This window comes from Rhipicephalus sanguineus, chromosome 1 (assembly GCF_013339695.2).
Source record: "Rhipicephalus sanguineus isolate Rsan-2018 chromosome 1, BIME_Rsan_1.4, whole genome shotgun sequence".
Taxonomy (NCBI): Eukaryota; Metazoa; Arthropoda; class Arachnida; order Ixodida; family Ixodidae; genus Rhipicephalus; species Rhipicephalus sanguineus.
This window is the reverse complement of record NC_051176.1, coordinates 167,344,888-167,369,793: the sequence shown is the minus strand read 5'-3', so window position 1 is coordinate 167,369,793 and position 24,906 is coordinate 167,344,888. Positions and strand designations below refer to the sequence as shown.

General features: G+C 44.8%; 1 protein-coding gene across 3 annotated transcripts in view; it reads left to right on the top strand.

The window, feature by feature from the left end:
- The window catches only part of LOC119401833 (PHD finger protein 1), a 129,950-nt gene that overhangs the window by 22,496 nt on the left and 82,548 nt on the right, over positions 1 to 24,906 (top strand). For all 3 annotated transcript variants that reach the window (XM_049417601.1, XM_049417604.1, XM_049417599.1), the window contains exons 2-3: positions 12,301 to 12,345; positions 13,446 to 13,484. In XM_049417601.1, the coding sequence (XP_049273558.1) occupies positions 13,480 to 13,484 (5 nt within the window). In that variant the 5' untranslated portion in view covers positions 12,301 to 12,345; positions 13,446 to 13,479. The remainder of the gene's footprint in view (positions 1 to 12,300; positions 12,346 to 13,445; positions 13,485 to 24,906) is intronic.

Below are 24,906 nucleotides of genomic sequence, written 5' to 3'. Positions count from 1 at the left end.
ACAGGTGCAGCCGCATGCACTACAATGTATGCCCAGAAAACCCTCCTTGCCTTTTCTGCGAATTATCTCAGCCACTGAGACTAGTAATCCGTAGTGATACAGGCGAGTGACCTGTGCCTGAAAGCTGGCGCCTACTCTGTGGCAGCATGACTATTTATGCGTTGTAGAAGCAAGCCCGAACAATAACCTCTTGACAAGCTTACTGTGTGAGTTGAGCCTTTACGAGCCTAGCTTATATGTCCCGCAAACATGATCACGGGTGAAATCGAGCTTAAGGTCAAGGAACCCGACAGAATCCTAAAGGGAATACCACGTGTTATGACGACGGGCGTATTCTTCAAATATTCCGACCATTTGTGAAAACTCAGAATTCAACCTCCGAGGCACCACACTGTTTAGACTACTAAGGAAATGGTGCACATATATCTGAATACTATCAGGATTGGGTTCCTGGAACCGCTGCTGTAAGATTTTCTCGGTTAGCAAAAAAAAAAAAAAAAAAAGCAGGTCAAACCACGAAGGCGCGATGCACGACCCGATAGACGCGCCCTTGTTTCGAATGTAACATAATAATTTACTTGAACATAAGTACATTCGAGTCAATTTGCACCAAAGTGAGGAGATTTCACAAACTTAACTCTGCTCGGTTATGAAAATCAATTTCACCCCACTCTTCAATTCTTTAAAAACATCTTTATTCGCGCTCCCACATAACAGGGCCGTTGAAATGCATCTAGGAACGCAATGAGCTCCAAGGTTGCTCGAGCCATCCTGTTTTGTTTTCTGCACAGGCGAAAGTTAAGTAAATGGAAGAGGCTGTGCACCCATATCGCGAAAAAGCAGTGTACACATTCATCATTATGCCAAGAAATGTTCCTTAATGTCTTGCTTGACAATGGACGTTTAGTCAGTATTTCCCACAAAAGCAGTCTACACGTTATTATTCATCGTTATGCCCAAGGAGGTTTAAATAAAGCTTGCTGGAGTGGAGGCCGCCTATACTTACCAATAGGCCGCAGTGAAGCCGCGCCGCGCGCGCGGTGGCCATCCTTGCCATAGGCAAGAACGGAAGCCCAAAGCGCGCCCGCCGCGCTGACCGCGTCTTTCCGCCGTGGTTTTTAATGGTTATAATGGCGAACATTAAGGGAGAAGTTGTCAAGAATAAAAAGTGAAATCGCAGATAAGAATGCGGTCAGTTTTATTCTGTTTCTTTTGGCGTTTTGCTTGCAAGCATGCACACCGAAGGGCCTGTATCACTTTTTTTTTTTTTAAATAATTATCCTCGTAAGAGCAGACCTCACTTCTCGGCATTCATTTCCTGTTTATTTCGTCGTCATGTGACAGAGTCTTATGCATATATGGAGTTCGGCCACTTTCTTTGAGTGGAATATAAATGTGGGTACAAAGCACCAGACTCGATATGCTCATCGAGAAGGATATATATTCGTCAAGGCTTGAAAGCCATCACTTTGCTCCAGACAAGCTCAAAATCTCCAGAAAGAATAGTTTTGGCTTTGCATGGACGTGCTTCAAGGGCATTCAGCTTGCAGTCGACACTATTTCAAAAGATACAGCTTTTTCGATACTATTTCGTAGGCTCGGCCGCTCTCTCTTACCCTGTCAATGAATCAATTAAAAACGCCCAAGTGGCATAAGTCATAAGTTTAAGCCAACGAGCATAGTCTGTCATCATGTATTCCAGTCCCAAAGTCCGCATATCTAACCGTTTAGTCGCCCACAATCTCAACGTGTTTTCTCATTTGTCATCAACAATCAAAGTACAGTAGAGTTTTTGTGCGGCATTGGGCTAGCTTTTCGAGACAGTGACTCATCTGTGAGCCAGCATTTCCTTTGATGGAATTCTATACACCGTTCTCGTATAGAGCGCTCTGCTGACAATGCGCGATTAAACTTCCGCGCGTACATACTCGTAAGCTGATGGAGAATAGAAGTGCAGCGTTAACGCAAACGCCCGCAGCTCGGATGGAATACGTCCCTTTCCTGGCCTTTTCGTGCCCTAGGGGTTGCTGTATGTATGGGGGAAGGCTGCAGTGAACATCGCCCTGCCCTACTCAGACATGAGCTTTTGATCCTTGATCTCCTTTATCATCGCTTGAGGATCAAGCCTCGCTCTTTTGGGTTAGTGGGCAATTTTTCTGCTGCAGATTTTCATCTCGAGCGGTGTTAATCTCTTCTTAGAAAAGAAGCATTTCTTCGTAATGCTGCCATATAGGTGATGCAACTGTCACATCTTCAATTTTTTTTTTCAATTTGAACGCATCTAACGGCCGAGTACCCCTGGGGCGATTGGAATTAGGTCGCTTTATTTGCAGCTGGAAAGAGCACTGCACAGTTCAGACCTGCTGGTTTAACTCGTCGCTGCAACTGCATAAAGCAAATACAAATATAACGAAAAAAATGCACGAATGTAGAAAAAACAGGTCCTTGTATTGCCCAAATGACGTTACTTAACCTTGTAGTTGGCGAGCTAACCCTTTTATAGCACGAACAGGGCAACCGATAACGAAATCCTCGCCTATTATATAATTTCAATGAATAGCAAGTGGTGCGTTATTTTCCTATTCGCGCTCCGCACCAGTGGTATCAACAAGCACAAGAATGTGTATGACTGGGTTTTGCAAGTGTTTTACAAATGCGTCAAGCACAGCTAGTCGAAGAACTCCCAGGTCGCAGCCTAGTCCGGTCGAAACAAATTTGGCGAAAAGTGCCCTGTAACATATGCGATCGCCGTCTTTTGGCTTCCAGACTTCCCGTCAAACAGCCTGCCCCGACGTGCTTCGAACATTTGAGTCCTTACGAAACCGGTTAGGAAAAAAGAATGACCGTCAGATGTGAAATTAGAGACAGATTGCGGGCTGTCAGCATATTTCCGGCATATAGAGAATTTTCATCGAGCTCGAAATGCTTTGCTTACAACTGAAACTTCATCCCAGAGTACCTTTTTCGCTCGATTTGTACAGCCGTACGCAACACACACTGTATCCACACGTCCGGACGCCACCACGCCAGAGAACAGCTAGAACATCTATGCGGCCCGCTGCAGCATGCGTTTGCGGAAGGCGCACTTTCTGCCTATGGCAAGATGGCGGCACACGGCTTCAGGCTGAGGGGGGTGCCTCCTCCACTCCAGCTGCCTAACAAATATTCCTTATTCTTAGCTTGAAAACGGGCGTTTAGAGTCCGTATTTCACACGTACTCTCGATCCCAGACTGTGAAACAGGCGCCTTACCTTACTGAGGCGCCCCTTAGGAAAGAAGGTTGAAGGAAGCTTTTAGAATACGCTGGCTCCCTCAAGGAGCTCCTTAAGATAAGGAGGCATGAGGCTCCTCACGTAAGTAAGGAATGGTCTGAGGTAAGGAGCTTTCAGAATACGGGCCTTATTGCCACACTCACACTGAAGTCTGAAGATATGCCAACCAGTCGTCACTTGCCGAAAAACTGGCAGATATTTTGTGGTGTATTGTGGCATTGACAGCACTGCGAGTCGAGGGCGCAGTTAACTGACGAAAAGTGATCACGGTATACACTAAATGCCATACTCAATGGTGTCTTGGTCGGAGATTCACCGCAACTATGTCTTAATCGCTTGTGCTTTTTAATACAGGTGCATATTGATGGGGTTTTGCAGTATAAAACAATTTCCCAATCGGGAGTTTCTGCATACAGTCTCAAAAGAACGCATGACAGCCAATTTTATTTACGTTTTATGCTTTAATGAGTATCTGTGTCTGATATCCTGAAATTGATCATAAGTTCTCTAACATAATGCTTAAATAATGCTAGCACATTAATTATGACCACTTTTTCATCACTTCAAAACACCTGCCCAAAATGATCACGTGCGGTCAGCTTCGCTGACATTGGACTGCACTTTTTTTAACCAGGCCCCTCTTTGCGGGAAGGAATGGAACAACGTGGGTGCTGCAGTATAAGCTAGTGTGTGACTCACTGGCACATTCTCCTGCCGAAATTTCTGGCACACTACCATAGAACACATGCGGCACACCCGCCTGCATAGCACCCGATCCACATTCAAGAGTGTCCCCCTTCCTTGAAACAATATTTCCTCGTTACACCACTTGGAATACCACTGGCGCTTTAAGCCAGTGGCATGCAGCCAGAACTGTTGAGAGTACGGGTTCGATTCCCGGCCACGGCGGCCAACTTTCAATGGGGGCAAAATGCAGAGAACTCCCATGTGCTTATATTTAAGTGCACATTAATAAAGGACCCCAGGTGGTTGAACTTACCATGGAGTCCCCCACTAAGGCATGCCTCGTGAGTCCTTCTCATGACATCATGTTTTTGATGCTGAGTTGATGTGCTTTGTATGACGATTAGACACGAGAGGAGGCTTTACTGAATGCAACCAAGGCTGAGTTTATGATAATGCTGACGAACTTGCTACATGATAAAGCTGTTTTTTAAATCCTCACAAACATAAGCATGCGTTAGTATACCTTCTATAAAAAATAGATTGAAACAATCTTGCATTAGATAGGAGTGTGGTTTACAAAGCTACAACGTTATCAATTAACCACAGATGTATTACTGACAAGTGGCTCCATGCATTTTGTGCCAGTACCCCTGGAGTTGCCAGCGTTTGACTTCTGTGCATTTTATTGACTATTCCTTTAACATGGCGATAGAAGAGGGTTTATCAAGGTTTCCGGTGCTTTTACGGACTTGCTGCGATATTTGGATCGTAATCTAAGGAACACATTTGCCGAGTAATGTTGAATCTTGATATACAGAGCTGCTGCTTAAAGGGCACTAAAGTTAAACAATAAGTTAGTTTAGGCTGTTAAAGTGTACTCTGGCAACTCTACTGTTAACTTCACAACCATCGGTTTATTAATAGATGAGAAAATAGACGTCAAATTTCACTTTTAATTTCCTCCCGAAATCTCCGATGTTGACCGTCACGATTTCAAGTAGTTTTTTATCATATTTTTGTCACATTGGCCTCAACAAAATTTCCTAAACTTGCTATATTATGCCTCTGGCTTCTTCAAGAAGATAAGCACTTATTTTGCACGCATTGTAACTACGTGGGGCCATCGTAGATGCCATCAAAATCTACGATGTCACGTCGACTTATGCAGGACTTCATGGTAGCATCGCCACCTGCCTTTTCTTTTTGCGTGTGTTATAGCTTACAAGCGTCTTCTCGCAGCAAGCCTGCTTTTTTTTGGTATTGTGAAAGAGTGATTTACTAATATATGAAAATCGTTTTTCTCTCAGTGTCCCTTTAAACAGAAAACCAACCACATGTACGATTATAAGAACTGAGGCACTGGGCAAGTTGGTAATCCATTATGACGAAAACTGCCCGAAAAAAAATGCGGACAAAGAAGGCACATGCACAAGTGCCACGTCATCTGCGATTAGTTTTGTATTCATGCAATGCTAAAAAAATATACTTAAATGGAACGACCATTTTTGTTGACTTCAGATAATGAAACAGTGAGAATCACCAGAAACGAAACAAAAAGGAAGGCATTTCACCGCATTGTTGTATGATCAAGATATGCGGTACGCGGTGGTTCTTAACGTTTCTTTCATTGGTCATGGTTGATCCTTCATTGTTTCTACTGAAGTCGTGTTTTGGGTTGCTCTGCCGTCTCTGGTCGTGAGCTCCCAAGCTTTTCCAACAGCCACACTGAAACACCCACATAATATACTCCATACTGAGACAAAGCTGGAAGTTGCACATGAATTCAACAGTGTGCAGGGGTGAGACAGCTGCGGCATATTGCGCATTTTTTGATACGATTCCGTTGTCCTGCGCCAAGCTGCTCCGAAAGCATAAAAATTGCAAAAATGGCGCCGAACGGCCCCGCAAGCAAGAATTTTCAAGCCTGCATCAGTTTTCAAGCGTGGGAAAACGTACTAACTTTAGAAGCAGCGCCAGGGGATCCGTTCGCAGACATGTTAACCCTCGCCCAAGCGTGTCCTTCTAACGCGCCTTTGTAATGGAGGCTTCCATAGTGCTGTGGTAATCGCCTCTGAGTGGTTGGTAAATATATGTGAACCCCCCCCCCCCCCCCCCCCCATGGCGTTCATCGGTGGCCGCCATAACCGCTTTTGTTCTTTCCTGATGTTACACGTGAAGGCGTCGCCACAATCGCGTGCTAGTAAGAATCGTTCATTGACCGTTCAAAGACCTACTGCTATGTGACTACAATTCTGTGCAATCAGATTTTTTTATTATTTGAAAAATGTGGTGTTTATTCTTTTTTATTTTCAAATGTAAAGTGAACCTAGTTAAAAAACTTTTTTCTTCTATTTCATATGTTGTTACCTGGTTTATATAAATTGCGTAGTTTGTAAAAAGGTAGTGTAGTTCATACCTGGCAATAATATGTTTAAAAAAAAGCTTTCTCCAAAGGCTCTTTGAACGTTATGTGTATTCTAAGCCGATTAAAATGTGCGTTTCTTCCTCCAAGTTGCTACAAATTTGTTTTATTCAAGCTCCAAAAACGACATAATAAATGCCACTAACTGCTCCCAAACAAGGTTCTCCTGCTCCTAAATTGAAATTTTGCTGCTCCCAAAACTGCTCCCAAATCGATTTCAGCCGTCTCACCCCTGGTGGTGGCATCACAAATAGATCGTTTGCTACGAAGTTTGGCACCCCAGAAGCACCCTTAACACTTTCGTGACCACGGAAAAATCGGTTGTTTTTGGCTAGTCCAGGAAATATTTTTTTTCCTGCCACATAATATAATTGATGCTAACGTGTAGGGTATCAAATGATAGAGGAAGAATGGGTCTTTCCAACAGTATTAATTACAAACAACGAATTTATTTCGAATTTAATAAAAAAATTATCAAACAAAGAAAAATGCATCAGAAAGAAGGATTCATAAAAACATCAATGCTACTCTGCAATGGTTCAACATTTAAAAAGATCGAAATATACATTTTGAACGCAAAGCCCTCGTAGAATAATAGTGGAAATATGTATAAGCTCTGTAAGTGCACAGATTATTTACATAAATACAAGAATATAGGCACTAGTGCCCACCATGCCACCGCGCGATGCAGGTTCTCGACGCGGTGAAACAAAGGCTGGCTGCGCATGTTTCGGGAAAAAAAATTTTATTTCTAGGCGCGGTCATCTCCCCCTTGTATTCAATATAGTCATGCAGGGCTTATCGGAGAGGCTCAGATCCCTGCCCAATATAGGCCACTCGCTTTACGCGGACGATATCACGATCTGGTGCCCGGAAGGATCACTCGCAGAAGTAGAAAACGCGCTGCAATCAGCCCTAGACGAAACGGAGTCCTACCTAGAAGGCACAGGCCTCCAACTCTCTCCAAAGAAATCAGACTGTTACTGTACAGGCCGGCCAGGCAAGGCGTTAGGAGACTTCCACACCTGGATCAAATTCCCATCGCCCTTTTTGCAAGAAATGGACAGCGCATTCCACGAGTAGATTCAATTAGAATCCTAGGACTACTGATTGACGCGAGAGGATGTAACGCCAAAACCCTCACGCACATCACGGCCAAAACCGAAAGCATGCTGAGACTTGTTGCTAGAGTATCAGGACGCAGAAAGGGACTAGGTGAAGCCAACCTACTTCGGATCCATCATGCCTTCCTAATGAGCCACATTAATTATGTAGCATCGGCCCTTAACTGGACTAGAACGGAAAAAAATAAGCTAAACACTCTCATCCGTAAGAGCATCAAAAAGGTACTGGGGTTACCAGTAACCACATGCTCTGACAAAAGACAACTCGGCATGCACAACGACATTGATGAAGTGATCGAAGCGCAGGTCACCGCCCAGGTGGTCAGGCTGTCGTCAACTAGGGCAGGGAAACGCATCCTAGACGAGGCTGGCATGGCTCCCAGAATGCTTGCTGAACGGGAATCACCTTATCCAGGGAGGTCCGGGAAACCTTTGTGGTCAGCCCGTTCCCTCGGAATATGCACCCGCAATACAATGTAGGGAGGCGAAAAGCCCGAGCACGGGCGATATTACAGAACGCCGCCGAGAATCGAGAATCGACTGTCTTTGTCGATGCGGCTCAGTACGGCAAGTCTAGCACATTCGCGCTGGCAGTCATTGACAGCAACGGGGAATTACGCTCCTCAGCCTCGGTCAAGTTAGCTACGAGCGCAGTTGCAGAACAGGTCGCCATAGCCCTGGCCATGACCGACCGCTCGCGCACCAACGTGTTCACAGACTCACGAGCGGCCATCAAAGCTTTTGAATCGGGTAACCTAGCGCGAGAGGCTGCCTCCATTCTAGAAAAAAGAACAGACCCTGGCACTCACTTCATCTCTTGGTTTCCCGCCCATATGGGTGCGGACGTTCATCAGCACGTACCAAACCTCAACGAGCTTGCCCATGACCGTGCGCGAGATCTAACGCGCCGCGGCGGCATGGATGCTTTATGGGGTCAGGATGAAATCCAGCATAACGATCCGCTTCTTACGTTTCATGAAGTCACCTCTCACTATCGGCTTAGTAGAAGGGCCTATCCTCTTCCTCACCCGAAATTAGATAGGTCTCAGTCAATTACACTTAGAATGCTCCAGACGGGCTCGTTCCCCTCGCGCGGCTTTCTCAGTCGTATCTCCACAGACGTTGACTCAAGCTGTCCGGACTGTAATGACAGTTATTGTTCCTTAGCGCACATGCTTTGGCGATGCCCCGCATTACCTAACGGCCCTCTATCCAGCGAAGCCGACTGGGAAGAGGCACTTCGGAGCCCATCGCTCCAGGCACAAATCCAGGCAATCCAGAGGGCCCAAGAAAGGGCGGAACATCACGGTGTCCCAGCCCCGACTTGGACGCGGCCAGTGGCTTCCGCGGGTCCCCGATAGGGGTTCCCGCGAAAGCTCCTCAGGATCAAATAAAGTTCATTGTCTGTCTGTCTGTCTGTTCAACTTTCCTAGCATAGTTTGCAGTTCTGGTATTTTTCAATTTTCCTGTGTATTTGTTGAAATGAACAGTGTAGTTTGTTCCAAATCTGCAAAAATCCATAATTGTACCCTCATTCGACCTCTTTCTTGCTCATATACTGCCGAATACCATACCGACCTTCACATTTCACCATTTTCTCATCCACTGAAAGGTTCCGATGGGGTTAAAAGATAGCGTAGAAAAATCGTTCATGTGTTGCAATAGAGAAGACACGGGGTGAAGATTCTCGTGGGATGCGACGGTCGTCTTCTTCAGATCAGAGACACTCAAAAAGCCTTGAACCTTTTCCGTGGCATCACTGACGGTGGACGAAGGCCTGGAAATATGTGTCGTCGACACCAACACCAATGCAAGCACTAGACTTCAACGATTACCATGTACACATGGAGTGAAACGAACTTGCTCATCTTCTCTTCAGTAACCTCCCTCCATAGATCCGTCCCTCTCACTGTATGCGGGCTTTTCGAAAGTATGCATCCACGCATACTTATCTGTGTGGTTGCATATCTCTCTGACGACTTCTGCGGTAAAAAACAACACGAAGACACCGCCGCGCAGCACACCGGAGCGTTGGGTCAAAGTGTGCTCCACGCCGTCTTCGCGAAGAGAACTGCGCTCTTTCTGCAGCCGGCGCCAAATGCTCCCGTCCGAACGAAGTTAACACCTTGCAGATAATAGCTGTTATTTTTTAGAACACACCGGATACGTTTACATCGACGCGCGGCAGCGATAAAACGACCCGAGAAGACGAAACTTACGGCGGATAGCTGCTGATGTTCCGGGGAGGTTTGACGCACTTTCGCCGTCCGTACTGAAGCCTGGCGAATCGAAGTCATCTTCTGTGTCTGTGGTGCTACCATCATCCAGAGATTACCGCTCATATTAATCGGAATCCGTCGAAATTCGCCGTTTCTGTGGAGCACCCGCGAGCGGCGTCGACGCGAAGTCCGAAACAACAAGCGCTCACCTACCCGACTGCGAACGAGCTTTAAAAATCTCCCCGCGGTGGAAAAACAAACTCGCAAACAAAAGTGATAAAAAACATGTTATTTTATGCTTTGTATTGCGTTAGCTGTCCAGAACCACTCAGAGAGTGCCAGAACTTGATCTTGAAGTCATCGATAACATACTATCGATGGGAATAGGCGCGGTCACGAAAGTGTTGACAGGGTCCATAGAGATTGAATTTGTGGCTGATGAACCAAAAGAATACAGTGAAACCTCGGTGATACAAATCTCGCGGGACCACCAAAAATATTCGTATCATCCGAAATTCGTATCATCAGAAAGCATGGAAAATTAGCATGCGACAAAAGAAAGCTGGCGTACATTTTCATTTATTGTATTTCAGGGCCGCAGCAACATCAGGAAGAACCCTGAATGATTGTCAGTCAAGTTTTTAGACGTCGGCAATCATACTAGCACTCGTAAATATACGGTCCGTACGTGCGTATTTAATTAATGAACCAGGTGCGTTGTGACCCGCAAAAGCAGTAGCCCCTTCCAAATTTTAGTATACTTTTTTGCATAACACCGCAGTACTGCAGCGAAAGTAACGACAGAAGTGCTTTGACGCAATGGATCGAGGCCACAATTTACAGAACCACGGTCCTGTGTTATGATTTCGTTATCGCGGAGGTGTTGGGGACGTTTTTTGGGGAAATTTGCGGCCGTGCCCGCACAAGTCGTGCATGTTGATGTTGTGAGGCCTGACTCCTTCGCCAAGACGGTTCTCGCCTTCTTTCGGTCCTCGTCCACCTTTCATAGGATGTCTGATGCACGAGGCAGTTACGTGTAAACACAGTACAACGACCGCAGCCCACGTCGAGGCATTAGTAAAAGAAAAGCATGGCGCTAATGTCCTCTGTAATCTCAACGCGAAGGCACACGGAGGCACATAAGAGCCTCAAAGATTCGCGCACACAATCTCGGAGGCCGTGACCCGTACCTGAAGGTTTATTCTGACTAAGAAAAATGTTTTTCTTACACCATGATTCTGACGATTTGGCGCCGCGGCGCGCATGCCCACGTTTGCATTCCCGCGCTCGCACGTGCTTGGCGCGTCTTCCGCGACAGCACGGACAGCACCTCTTCGTACCTGGGCGGTAGCTTACGTTCGTATCAAACGTCGCTGTGTGAAAATCGGTTCGAAACAACCGTACTCCATTACATTGCAGGCCAATGGGCCTTGGCCAGGACCAACGAAAAATTCGTATCACCCCGAAATTCGTGAGCTGTGATCGTGTCACCGAGGTTTCACTGTATTCAACAGTGCTTGGTGATTTGGCTGAGGAGAGCTCGTAGTGAGAATTGCAGTTAGATGAAGTGCTAGTCAGTTGCTGTCAGTGATACATTAGTCAGTGGCTAACTTTTTTATTTGTTAAGTCTGTTTCTGCTTTGCAAGGTCTTTATGCTCTTCAAGTTATTTCTTATATGCAACAAAGTAGTTGCCACCTTATCCTTCAGCTTTGTCTCTCAGTAAATGGAACTCCTGGTAAAGAAAACACTTCCTTGGTGCCTTCGGGTTCCTTCTAGAAAGAGTCCGCTGTAGTTTATTTCGTGGTCATACGGCGAAGACATTTCAATGAGCATGCAGGAGTGTGCATGTTGCAATCATAAAGGTGGCAGTGCGTGAATATTGGTTACTACCAGTGGCAGTAGTGAGTGTGACAACGTCGGATCACTGAATTTATTTCTGACAATGGAGGCATGCTGCACCAGCCTGGGCAGCTGTGAGCTGTTTGGCAACGGGTTGTCTTTTCTGCTTTTTGATGGCTTTGTTGGGCTGATTGAGATGTAGTAGAGATACTGGACACATGGTAATAAGGTGCGTATTTGGGCCGGTTGGTACATGTTCAACGATACGAGAAACAGCGCGACACACGGGACAGTGAAAGAGACGGACCAAGCGCTGGTCCGCCTCTTTCACTGTCCCGTGTGTCGCGCTGTTTCTCGTATCGTTGGACACATGGTGCTTCTTGTTTGCGTTGTCCTTATAGTGTTTGGTGGATATTCTGTGTCACCAGACCAGCAGAGGGTGATATTTTACCTGTTTGCATAATTGCTGCACTTACTTGAAAGAGGCTGTTCCCACTAGGCGAAAAATGTTTGTTAGTACATGCCGCCTCTAAGTAAGCTAGGCCACTGAAACTTTAACGGACTGTAGGCAGTATAAGCTCGTATGGGACCCTGACATAATTTTCAACTGTATGACTTGACTACAAGGCTAATCTGAAACTGAAATTCACTGCAATACCCCTTTGTAGTATGACCACATTGTTTATTCAAGAAAGTGTTGCATGCTTGTCTAATAAGGCCTTCTTGCTTTTTGTAGGTGGGAAAAGATAAACGGCATAACAGCCATGACATGGATGAACAGGTACATGGAGTGAATGCAGATTCTGTTTTTATAGATGTGACTGCGCAACAGCGTTTATGTAAATTTCACCCTGTTCTCACTTTGTAAGCTGGCATATGAAGCTTGTGATATTTCTGCTATTAGACATGTGAAAAGCATAATTTCAAAAGCTATTCACTGTAATGTCAAGGTAAAACAGTTTTTGGTTTCTTTAGTATTTCGTTAGCATTTTTAAGTTTAGGGCCTCTTGCAAGGACCCATTGCAAATTTTTGTCATGCACTAGAAATTGTTGGGTGCTGTCTAGTGAGTTTTCATCACATTTTTTTTTACCTAATTATTAAGTGGGATAGGATAAATTAAAAGATTTCTTTGCTGGGCTGCTGGAAGGCAAGCTTCACTACTAATGCAGGCACTCCATCCTTTTGCTATACGGCCTTGTGTAACGTGTGTATTTGTGGAACTGTAAGAAGGGAAAACAGTGCTCAATTTTGGACGAACACAAAGGAAGACATGACGACAGCGCCTGTCGTCGTCTGTCTTCCTTTGTGTTCGTCCAAAATTCAGCGCCGTTTTCCCTTATTTGCACAATAAACCAACTTGCCCAACCCTTAATCCTAGCAAGGAACTATAACGGTTGGGCCAAGGCGAGTCTTTAGTGTGGGGCATGAAGCAGGGGCCTCCAGACTTTTTGACCAGAGGGCTGGACTGGCGACGTACAGGGGTGTCAAGGGCAAGAAAATAATGAACTAAGTAGAAGCTAATGAAAATAAATATAAGCAATGGTTTTTGTGTGTGGACTAAAATTTTTCAAGTAGATGGACTTGCTTTTTCAATGAACTTATTTTAATTAGATGAACATACTGCTTTGTATAACGTTAAGAAATTGCATAAAGTGTCTATTTTAAAGTTCTAATTTTGTTCATACTGGCAAGCCTGCATGGGTACCTATATTAACTTGAAGTAGTATTAAACATTGGTTGTCATAAACAAGCTTGTTAGCATTTTCCACAAGCACAATTCCTTTTATTTTTTTACCTGCTTCACAGTAATTATACCTCCATCATGCTTACTTAGAAAGGTAGCAGTTGCTAATAGCAGTGTATGGTTTAATTTCTTCAAGGTGCAGAGGGACGTAAAGCATCGTCACAGAAATCATGAGGTGAGAAATTACGATTTTGCTTGTGTTGTAAAGGTAAGGTGGTGTTTGCAAAAAAAAAATTACACCATCTCCCACTAAAGGGAACCATGTGGGGATGCGAAGCAGCGCTAGGTGTTCACTTGTGTTTCCATTGTTGTTCGATTTGTATGTTTCATTTGTGTGTGGAGTTGTGTATATCTTGTGTACCACTTATGTTACCTCCCCCCCCTGGGCTTCAGCTTCGCGTTGCGTCGCAGCTTTGAGATTCGCTTGCCGGCGTTGCCGTTAACGTCCAGCTTCGCGAGCCTCCATAGTGCCGTTGCGAAGGAGAGTGCAACGCGAGCGAGTGAGCGCCACATTATCTACGAGCGCACAGCTGTGGCGGAGAGAGAGAAACGGGAGAGGAGAGTTGGCGCATGCGCAGTGGGGAGCGGACACGTGAGGGAAGGACGGACACAGCCCCGAGCAAAAGCTGCTTCCCATCTAAAATGGATTTGTTGAATTGCAATTGTACATGTAAACATCTCTCCCATGTGCATTCATCATGAACATGCTTCAGTTATGTAAAAGCAGCGGTGTGGTGGTAGGAGTCATACCGTTTGTCTTCTCTTGTCTTCCTTTCATTGCGCTACACATACTCCGTATATATCAAGACATGTACCAACTCGCCCATAAACGGATCCTTCTAGAACAAATTTCACATTGGGCTCTTTCCTGTCTCACCAAAGGGGGAAAAATAAAAAAAGAACAGCGCCTGTCTGTCGTTTGTGTGTCTTCTCTTGTCTTTGTTTCATTGCACTGCACATACTCCGTACTAATCACAATTCTAGCATTGTGTCTATTATGGTATAGGCGCATTTTGAATTTATTGGGACTTGAATTTGTGACAGGGAAGGAAAATTCTTGCATTGTAAGCCCTATACTCATGGACAACTTTTCTTGGCAATGGAGGGAAAGCTAAAGGGGTGGAGCTTCTGCACATTTCGTACTTCTGTGGAAAGGGATGTTTTCGTAACATGGGCATTCCGGCCGTGGTCGCGGCATTTTCGATGGAGGCAAAAATGCTTGAGGCCTGTGTACTTACTTAGATTTAGGTGCACGTTAAAAAACCCCAGGTGGTCGAAATTTCCGGAGCCCTCTGCTACGGCATCTCTCATAATCATATTGTGGTTTTGGAACGTTAAACCCCAATAATTACATTATTATTATTATTATTATTATTATTATTATTATTATTACGTCCGTGACATAGGCATTGCATACCATTTGCTTTGTCGACTCGGACAGCCATTTGTGAGTGGCGTTCGTCACAAGTTTTTGAGCTGAGTAGAGAGAGGAGCCAGAATGTGATGGAGGCTCACCTGGATATGCAGACATCATTTAGCCTTTCAGGTACACATGCCTCAAATGTGCGACATTCTCACATTTGCAAAAACGTGAAATGACTATGCATAAAGTGAAACAAATATAAATATCTCACTGGCGTGTGCTGCGTCCTCTTTTAAGGGGGGAGTGTGTTTTATGAACTTCATTAAGGCCTCCTTTACTGAATTTAATGAAGCAGTGCAGTCATGGTCAGTTTTGAAAACAAATAAAGCTAATTTTGAAATTCATGTAACAGCAGATACAGCATAGACCGCTTATAACGTAAGTCACCGGAGTCGCGAATATCCGCACTATAAGCGGTACCGCACTATAACCAAAACAACATTTTTGAAAGGCTGCACGTGTACAAAACATGACCAACTGGCAGGCGCGCGATTCCGACTATCGCGGCATGCGACTGGGGCGTAAGTTTGCATCTGCTTACATTTGAAAATGTTGAACTGTTAGCGTCCGCGGACCTGCGGTGCCGACATAACGAACGCGGAAAAAATGCGCCGTCACTAGAAGTCGCCGCGGTAACACCTTGCGCGTCCGCGATGTCGAAAACGGTGGCGACCACAAACCACCACTCGAGTGTTTCACACGCACGCCCGCGTTTTCGTAAAAGATGTAAGTCACCCCTTCTAAATGCAACAATTGCAAAATGTTTCATTGACTCGGCACCAAACCGCAACTTCTGTAGTCCGCGGCCGCCGACATGGCAGCTAGCGCTCGTTAGGCCTAGCGTGCGCGTTGCAACTTGGCATGCCACCGCGAGAAGCTTGCCCTAGGCAACACGGAGATCGGGAGTAGAAGAGATCGCACTCGCGAGCTAAACCGAGGGCATCACGCGCGAAACGAAGTTTCGGTTCGCGATCGGGAGAACAGCCGCGGCAGCTATCCTGAAAAAGTCTTTCAAGCTTGTAAGTCCGCCTGTTGGTGGCAAAGGCGAAAGCTCAATCGCGTCTCAAAGCATAGTTACTTGCAGGGGAATCGAGGTTGCACGCGCGATATCTGCGCTCTACGACGAAGCAACGACGAAGCGCGCATCTCAAGCGGCCGAAGGGGGCAAAGGCTTCGTCGGCCGCGCAACCGCTCCCCCTCCTCACACCACGCACCTGCGCCGGGCTGCTGTCCCCCACAGCCATCCCCTTTTTTTTTCTCCCCCCGCTCCTTGTTCGTTCGTTCCGCGTCCCCTCCTCCTTTGTAATGCCGTCGTCGCTCTCTCCCCCGCCGGCGCATCTCCGCTGAGAAGCACGCTCGCACCCTCGCATCTCTGAGAATGTTCCGGCAGCCGCATTATAACCGGTCTTTCATCTCGGGGGTCTGCACAATAAGCGGTATGCGTATACATGGAGTTCTATGGGAGAGCAAACGGGAGTCAGGAAAAACCGCATTATAGCCGGTACTGCACTGTAAGCGTTATAAGTAGGGGTGTGCGAATATCAAAATTTTCGAATACGAATCGAATACGAATATCCACCTTCGAATATCGAATCGAATATCGAATATCAAAGGAAAAATGCCTCCACAGTAACGATATTTTATTTAACATGTAGCTATTCGAAAAAAAACATTAACAGCCTGACTGGCAACACAACATACACTGCTATCTCCAGAACACAATGTCCAGGCTAGTACAATGCACATCACAACACAAGCAAATATCACGGCACAATGAAAGTAATGATTACATGTTATCATGAAGAAATATGAGTTGCTCCACATGATCAGGCAGCAGGCGCTCCCTTGTAACAGAGACAACACCCCCCCCCCCCTGCCACTGAAAAGGCACGTTCGCTTGAAACAGAAGTGGCTGGTATAGGGAGGTACATGGGGCAAAGCTTTGCCAGATTGGGGTATCTGAAGGTGCCTACAGTCCGCCACCCAGTCACATGGGTCACTGTCTTTCTTCAGAAGTGGTCCCGCATAGTGAACGAGTGGTAGTGCGGCATGTTACGGCCGCATAATATTGAAAATGTACGGTTACATGATCGCCAACAGCGCTGCACGTCGGAGATGCACCAGCAATAAATCATACGTATTGGGGCGCTCGTCGCAGGCAGATATCGTGCCTCAGTGTACTTACGATGTTTATCGCTCCTCTCGGCAACGTTTTTAGCGATACGAACGCAGCAGAAATGTGGAAGACGAGTTATTTTATGCATGATAATCGAATCGCATATTCGAATTTTTCGAATATTCGGAGTTATAGAATATTTGAAACTTTTCAAATACACGATTTTCGAATCGAATACGAATATTTCGAATGTAATATTCGACGAATATTCGGAACTTTCGAATATTCGCACACCCCTAGTTATAAGTGGTCTGAGCTGTACTAAAATATTTTGTTAGATGGTCAGTAGCCACCAGGGATATAACCTGCATGCTTACTGCTGCAGCATTCAGCAGTAGGATGGAATGAAAGAGCCTATATTTGGTGCTTTTTTTTTCAGTCAGAATATAGCGTGTCTTTGTGGTATAAATTACTATCATGGCTGAAATATTAAACCAAGGTGTCAGAAACCTGGTCAGTACTTGTGGCAATGCCTGTGTGTTACAAAAACACCATTAAACAAACTTACTTTTCCACAATCTTTCATTTCTAAGACCAGTGTCCCCTCTTAAGTAGCTTCCTGTAGAACATCAAGTAATGTTATTTTTTAAGTAGAAAACACGAGTGCAATTGTGGGACTGCATTCATTAGCACAATTTGGCTCTGTAGCCTTCGCCTCATTGCTAAGAAATGTTGTTGGCAAGTGTAATTGCACGTTTTAGACAAACCCATTTGTTCAGTTTTGCTATATGGCAATTCCAGGGGCATAGCCAGGATTTTATTTCAGGAAGTGGCATGTACATTTGTGTGTGTGTTTGTATCTACATACTTATGTACATGTAATGGACATGTACGCAACAAACTAAATATATTCGGGGTTGAAAGGGTTAGCTGGGCTTTAGAGGCTTGCAATGGGGTTCGTTGGACTACCCCCCCCCCCCCCCCCCCCCCCCCATGCAAGACTCTTAAGAGGTGGCATCCATTGTTACTAGCTAATGTGTGGGGGCAAGGATGGATTATAAAAGCAGTTGGCACAGAATAATTATTGGTTTGTGGTCAAAGGACAATTCATTAAGATTTATGCTGTTTAATTACTTGATTCAGGTAAAGCAGACACATTCGAGCTCTTTGAGATCTGTTTGTATTTTAACCCCTAGAGGGGTTTTCGCCGTACATGTACGGCAGAAGCTTCCTGGTACCAAACGGTTTTCGTCGTGCATGCACGGCATAGCGTTTATTTTTAAAACGCACGCTCTTTTCGGTCATTTCTTTTGCTTGGCCTGTGCTGCCACACTTCGGCAATACGTGGAATTTTTTTCATGCGCCAATGTCTCTCCGTTGTATTTTATTTTTTTTTTTGCTTCCCAAAACGGCGCGCCAGCTATCGCTTGCCCATCCGAGCGCATTCGCGATGCAGCTAGTTTAAAGTGCGCGCCTTTTTCGATCATTTCTCTAGCTTTGCATGTGCAGCCACGCTTCGGGAATACGTGGAATTTTTTTCATGCGCCGATGTGTCTCCGTTGTTGCTTTCTTTTATGCTTCGCAAAACGGCGTGCCGCGCGCCGGCTATCGCTTGCGCAACCGAGCGCACCCGCTGCGCGGTTGAATTCAAACGCGTGCCTTCTTCGATCATTTCTGTTGCTTGAAATGTGCTGCCACTATCTGGGAATACATGGAATTTTTTTAATGCGCCGATGTCTCTCCGTCTTCCTTTTTTTTCCTTTCCAAAGAGGCGCGGCGGCTTTCATTGCGCGTCAGAATGCGCGCGCGCGGTCCCTAGATTTTTCCCTGGGAAAAATCTAGGGACTTTAGTTGTCGCTTCTTGCACCCGCGAAGCTGATGGCTGTTTGGTTTCTAATCTCTCAAAGGGTGACCGCTTGTTACTCTCTCGTTTATTGCTCCCCGGGGGCGCGATTACATCTGTTTCGGTGCGGCGCTAAATTGCACAAACGACGCCGCCGTGATTGCGTTTCCTGTTTTGTGGTCTCGGAAAAACTAACGTCTTGTTGGCGATAAGACGAAGGATTACTGTAGCCTTTTCACTCGTTTTGCTTTCCGGACGGGTGCACAACCATAGAGTTTTCCTCCGTGCGCTCACTGACGCAGTTCGCTTACGCTATGGAAGCGCGCGCCGATTGCTCTGCTGCTGGTGAGTCGAGCAGCGATTCTTCCAATGCGGACTATTCCCCAAGTGCCGAATCAGAATCTGATTCATTGGATTTCAGTTTGTTAGACCAGGATTTTTTGACGAGTTCAGACTCCGATGACGATCAAGGAGCGACATCTGAAAAGCATGCGCGGCGAGCCATGCTTCAAAGACTAGAACACGCTGAAAAGATTTTAGTAGAGGTGTGCGAATATTCGAAATTTCGAATATTTTTCTAATAGTGTTTGCTATTCGATTTGATTCACACTGAAATTTTACTATTCGAGCTATCGAACTTCCCAAGACCAATGCAGTCAACGTCCGGTTGAAAGTGACCCCTTCAGATTTACAATATGCTTCACCTCATCACACTCTCGTATTGCGGCAAAGCTGCCTTTCAAGGTCCGTGACGGTCAAACTTAGCCAAAAGACAGTCAACGTCCGTTTGGAAGTGGTCCCTAGATTTCCAGTCTGCTTCACCTCATCACACCCCCGTATTGCGGCAAAGCTGCCTTTCAAGCTCCGCTACGGTCGCAAATGTATCAACTCAAGAAAACGCTGGTTCCAATATGGAGATGAAAGATGTTTCAGAGTTGGGGGCTCAATTAATGCTGTTTTGGACCTAAAATTTGGGCAGGAAGTCCAAAAAATCGGATGCCAAAGCTTTTTAGCATCCAAAATTTCAGATGTTCTTATATATCGACGTCTACGAGGCAGATTTGGAACTCCGGACTTGAAGGGAGCACACCCTTGTCCGCCACATCAGTTGGCCTTCCACAGCAGTTCAAAGAGAAGGAGAGGCTGAGGAAATGGCATCTCTGCCTATCACGTGTAAAGTGTTGTCGGCGACACTTTGGTTGCACCAAATCATGTACATAAATACAATTCGGCCTCTACATTGCCTCACTCTTGATAAGAAGACAACTATGAAATATGACCCCACCAGCACTTCATCAACCTAGCGAAAAGGAACACTTTCATGTTGCGATCTCACAAGAACATACTTAGGGATTCTCTGAAACCTTTTCTGTAATTTCACTTCGAATTATTCGAAAAATGTTTGAGAAATGTTTCGAAAATTATTCGAAATTATTCGATTCGATTCGCACTCAGTCTTTATTATTCGAATTCGCTTCGCACCCAAAATTTTGCTATTCACACAGCTCTAGTTTTAGTGTTACAACACGAACATTTTTAACCTGAAAAGTACCCTGGTGAGCTTATTTTTGTGTCTGCGAGCTATGTTTAATACAATGCATAATTTTATTTATAAAAAACAGTTAAGGTTCTTTTTTTTTTTTAAGATTTTGCTTGATTTTACTACGAATAAACCATGTGTATGTAGCAACAAAAATGATTTTTTTGTCACTTTACGGTCACGAAAAAAGCTTTAGACTATCTTTTTCTTAAATAGAATCATCTGAAGAATTTATTTCAGCAATAAAAAAATTACACATTTTTGGACTGGATTTCGCGAAAAAATTCGACCCTCAAAGGGTTAAGGGTGGAAGTGCTGCGCAAATGGCGCCTCGTTGCACCAATCCGCTTCTGCTGCGCCATCCTGCTCCAAAACTCATTATTGCACCGAAACTGCCCCTAGCGGTCCTTGGCGCCTTCATGTGCCGCTGTCATCCGCGACGTGGCGTGCCCAAGCGAGCTCCTGTCATCATTATCACCTGACACGATCTCTGTGATGTTGGTGACGGCGCGAAGCAATCACAGTTTTGCCACAAGGGCGAAGCAATGAATGCGATAGCAACAAATTGTAATGTTATACGACGGGCTAGCAGCTAACTCTTTGGACCCGACCTCGTGTAACTCTACAAAACGCTGGTGTAAGGGAATACGGCAGCTTCAGGGAGCGAAGTGGTTTTCGTGTTGTCTGTCATCTCAACGCGAAGTAAACGGGCCGTTTGCATTGATGTCTGCCAAGATAACGCGCCACGCGAGTGACCACCGCTCTTATGGTCAAAGTCCACATTTGCTGCTCAAGCGACGCAACCCCCACCTCCCCGACGAAAGACGGCCGGGCATTTCCTCTCTGCTTGAGCCATCGACTGCAGGCATTGCACATGGGGAGATCTTATCGCATGCACCCTTTGTGTCACGGAGTTGGCCGGATCATTTCATCTCTGCTTCGGCTGCGTTCGTCCCCAGTGATTTGCGTGCTTTACCTCGCTCGTAAAACATGATGTGTGGGACGATGTCATCAATTCGGACTTTATACGGAACATGACGGCGACGGCAAAAACCCGCCGGAAATGTCCATATAATTGCTATTGCAATAAAAGTGAACATTTCAGTTCTCTCGTCTTGTCATTTGTTGCATGTCAGCAGTTGTGTTTTGTCAATGTGAGCATTGAAAGAAAATTCTCTGAGGTGTAGTCAGGTTTAGCTATGCAGTGCATTGCCTATTTCTATTTTTCTTTTGGTTTTCATGTCGGCTTTCGCACTTTAATGACGTGAGCAATGCTTTTTAATTTATTAATTATTTATAGTCTCATTGGGTTAGAATGAAGGTAAGTTTTATTAGACCATTTCTAGTCTTCAGTTCATGTCAGTTGTGGTGTTTTATTAACATGAACACTTTTAATTCTTCTAAGGTCTGGTCTTGTGTAGCTATCCAAAGCATTGCTTATCTCTGTTTTCTCTGAGTTATTCCCTGGTCAGCTGTGATATTTTAATGATGGGAACACACGCAGATATATAATAATTTGTGGTAAGTCTGCTCTGTTCATCAGTGTTAAATGTTTAGTAAAACCACTGGATTTTGTTGTGTTTCCCAGGAATAAAATATTTCAATTAATAATGACGTTTGACCCCCAGAAATTTGCTCCAAAACATGCCTTTTGGTCCTCTAAAGCTGCTCCAAAACACCCCTTTTACCGCTCCAAAGCTGTTCCAAAACAGCACTGTTTTTGCTTCCTGAGCGGCTTCAAAAGACTGAAGCCCGCTTCCAGCCCTGATTGTTGGTACTGCTGTCACCATGTCTTGAATTTGTACTGTTGAAGCACTCGGCACTGGAACCATTGTATATCGTGATTGTTGGAATCCTCATAAGTACATAGCTTATATTTTTATATGTCCATATATATGACTATTAGTGGGATGTAGTTAATATTTCTGTACCCAGAAAAGAATGTGAACTGCATGAAGATGCCATAGCCAAAAATGTAATGCAACTTACCCTGCATTATCTGATTTTGATCCCTGGAAAAGCAGGGACAGCTAACTTGCAGAGTACCTTCTTTGCAATCCTAAATATGGAGCCACACCCAATTACCTTGTTTTAAGGTTTACATATTATAGAGGCTTTATTCTGAGAATCCGTATGGATTTCCTTGTGGCTTCGTGCTACAAACGGGTGGTTGTCTATTTTCCCTTTCTTAACCCTTCCGCCACCTTGCGGGTTTCCGCAGAACTGATTTGCAATATGTGTCCAGTTGCTTCGAGTTGTCGATGAATTCGCCCTCGCGCTGCCAATTGCTAGCTTCCTGGTTAGCTCAATTGGTAGAGCGACCGCCCCGGATAGGCGTTGGTCCCGGGTTCGATCCCCGGACCAGGACGAATTTTTTCGGCAACTAAGAGGCTTTATTTCTGAGAAATCCGTATGGATTTCCTTGTGGCTTCGTGCTACAAACGGGTGGTTGTCTATTTTCCCTTTCTTAACATATTTAAAGATATGTGATTTTTACGGTTTCCGCATGGTTGTCATAAGCCATTACAGTTACTGTGATTATTTCGTACTGTTATTTTAGGTAACATAGCCACCAGTCAGGCAAGACTACCTGACTGGCGACCATGTTAGGGCTGATTTCGTAATAGGTTGCTTCTGGCTAGTCATCTTCTTATACATAATAACCATGATTTATGTGGAATATTTCACAAGAAACATGCATGTTTTTATTAAAAAAGCATATTAAGTGTTAGTTTTCTGCATTCAAAAAAAGACTTCAATGTATGACAAATATTTTGATACGCAGTTGTCTGGTCATGCTCTTGGAAGCTCTGGTGAGCATGGTACTTTGGCCAAGGTGCGTCTCAATGGCAATGTCTTTCATAGTGGCCCCCCAGAAAAGATTGTCAATGGAAGTGCTACAATCAACGTTCAGGTAAGTCCAATGATGTCTTTTTTTTTTTTTTTCTAATGCACCAATATTCTGTCATGTGTTCTGAGGCATTTCTTTGCAAATACTGTATTTCCTTTTAGGACTTTTGTATACCCGGTCAAAAGTTCCTGATGTCTTTGTTGATTTTCGAAGGTGGTCCTTGTTTTCATAGATCCTGGCGCCACATGTGCTGTTAACCCATCTTCTGACGAGTCTGACTGGTTCAAGACAATGACTTGTCTGTAGCGTCTGCACCATGGGCGAGTCGGAACCTCCAAATGAGATTGTCATCTGTGGACACTTGCAACAAAGGTGGGCAGTAACTCCAGTTTGTACTTGTGTAGGCAAGCTATCTGTGCACTTACAGCTTTGTCTGCTGCTTTGACTTTGTTGTTCGTGTGTAAAATTTTTTCTGCTCTTGTGCTTATACAGGGCAGTGAGAAACGACTTCTTTGTTTCTGTAGTGGGATGCAGGGAATTATTAATAACTTTTTGTTATGTAGGACCATGTAACACCAGCGGTTTGTCACAAATGTGGCTAGTTTCTCTACGGTACTACAATTGAAACACATACAAAACACAGGTATAATGAATAATTGAATATAAAGGAATAGTAATCTAAAAAGATGGATGCTATACTCTATTGAAACAGAGTACTGGTAAACGTCTCCGTAGCAAAGTTAGTAAATCTGCAATTTGCTTTGTTGCCTTTAAATTCAACTTTTTATGCAGAGTGTGGACACCTATGGAATCTTCTTTACACAAAGAGACAGGAAAAAAAATGTTGAGAACACCAATTTCAATGAAGTTAAAACGAAAATCTATTTGTTGAACTCAAGAGCCTGCGACCACGTTTACAGTTCAGTCTGCATTATGAAGTTCTCCTTACTCCCCATACAACACACTAAAGGTTGAAAGAAATGCAGGCTCAACAAACTGCGGTAGTCAATTTAATAAAGCTTTTACGCCCATGCCGCTGCTGCACTCTGCCATCATAACTCGCCCACAGCAGTATGACACTGAATACTATATGCCACTGCTGCTTTCCACCCAGTTAGATAAAAGCTGTATGGAAGCCCATTGGACAACGCAAACCAAAGAAAAGCTTTGTTTCAATTGGAAGTGATATGACGATGTGAATATGATAACTTCATTCATTCATGGTTTCCTTAGTATTTTATGTTTTGTGACATCTCACGCACAATATGAATCGAGCAAGGTTCAGTATACAGTTAAACCTGGATATAATGAAATTGACAAGTTCCGAAAAATTCGTTATAAAACGGGTTTTTGTTATATCCAGTTCCAGTTCAGCACGAAAATTCGGAAATAAATGCACAAATTAAACGCAAAGGGAATTGAAGGCAGAGCTCACCAAAACATTTATTTAGCGGCAAAAACTGTGTATTTTGCTCTATTGCTTGTTGAGGGGATGGCAATACTGACGTTCATAGGACATCAGTACAACGCTGCTCCGTCATCGTCTAGCGTGGCCTCCGAGATTGGCTCGCAATGCGATGGTGTGCTGCCAGAGCCAAATTTGAGGCCACGGTCTCTTGAACCCACGGTGCTCCACAAGAAGGTAAAGTGCGTGACGACGATGACGAGTCGACCTCTGAAGATCCATCGTCACCGTCCGCAAACAAGTTCTCCACCAGTGCCTATCTGACATCTCCTCAGTAGTGACGACACAGTTGTCGGCATTAAAAAAATCGCAAAAGCTGCACTTCATCATGACTGCTTCATGCGCGCGGAGTGAAACCA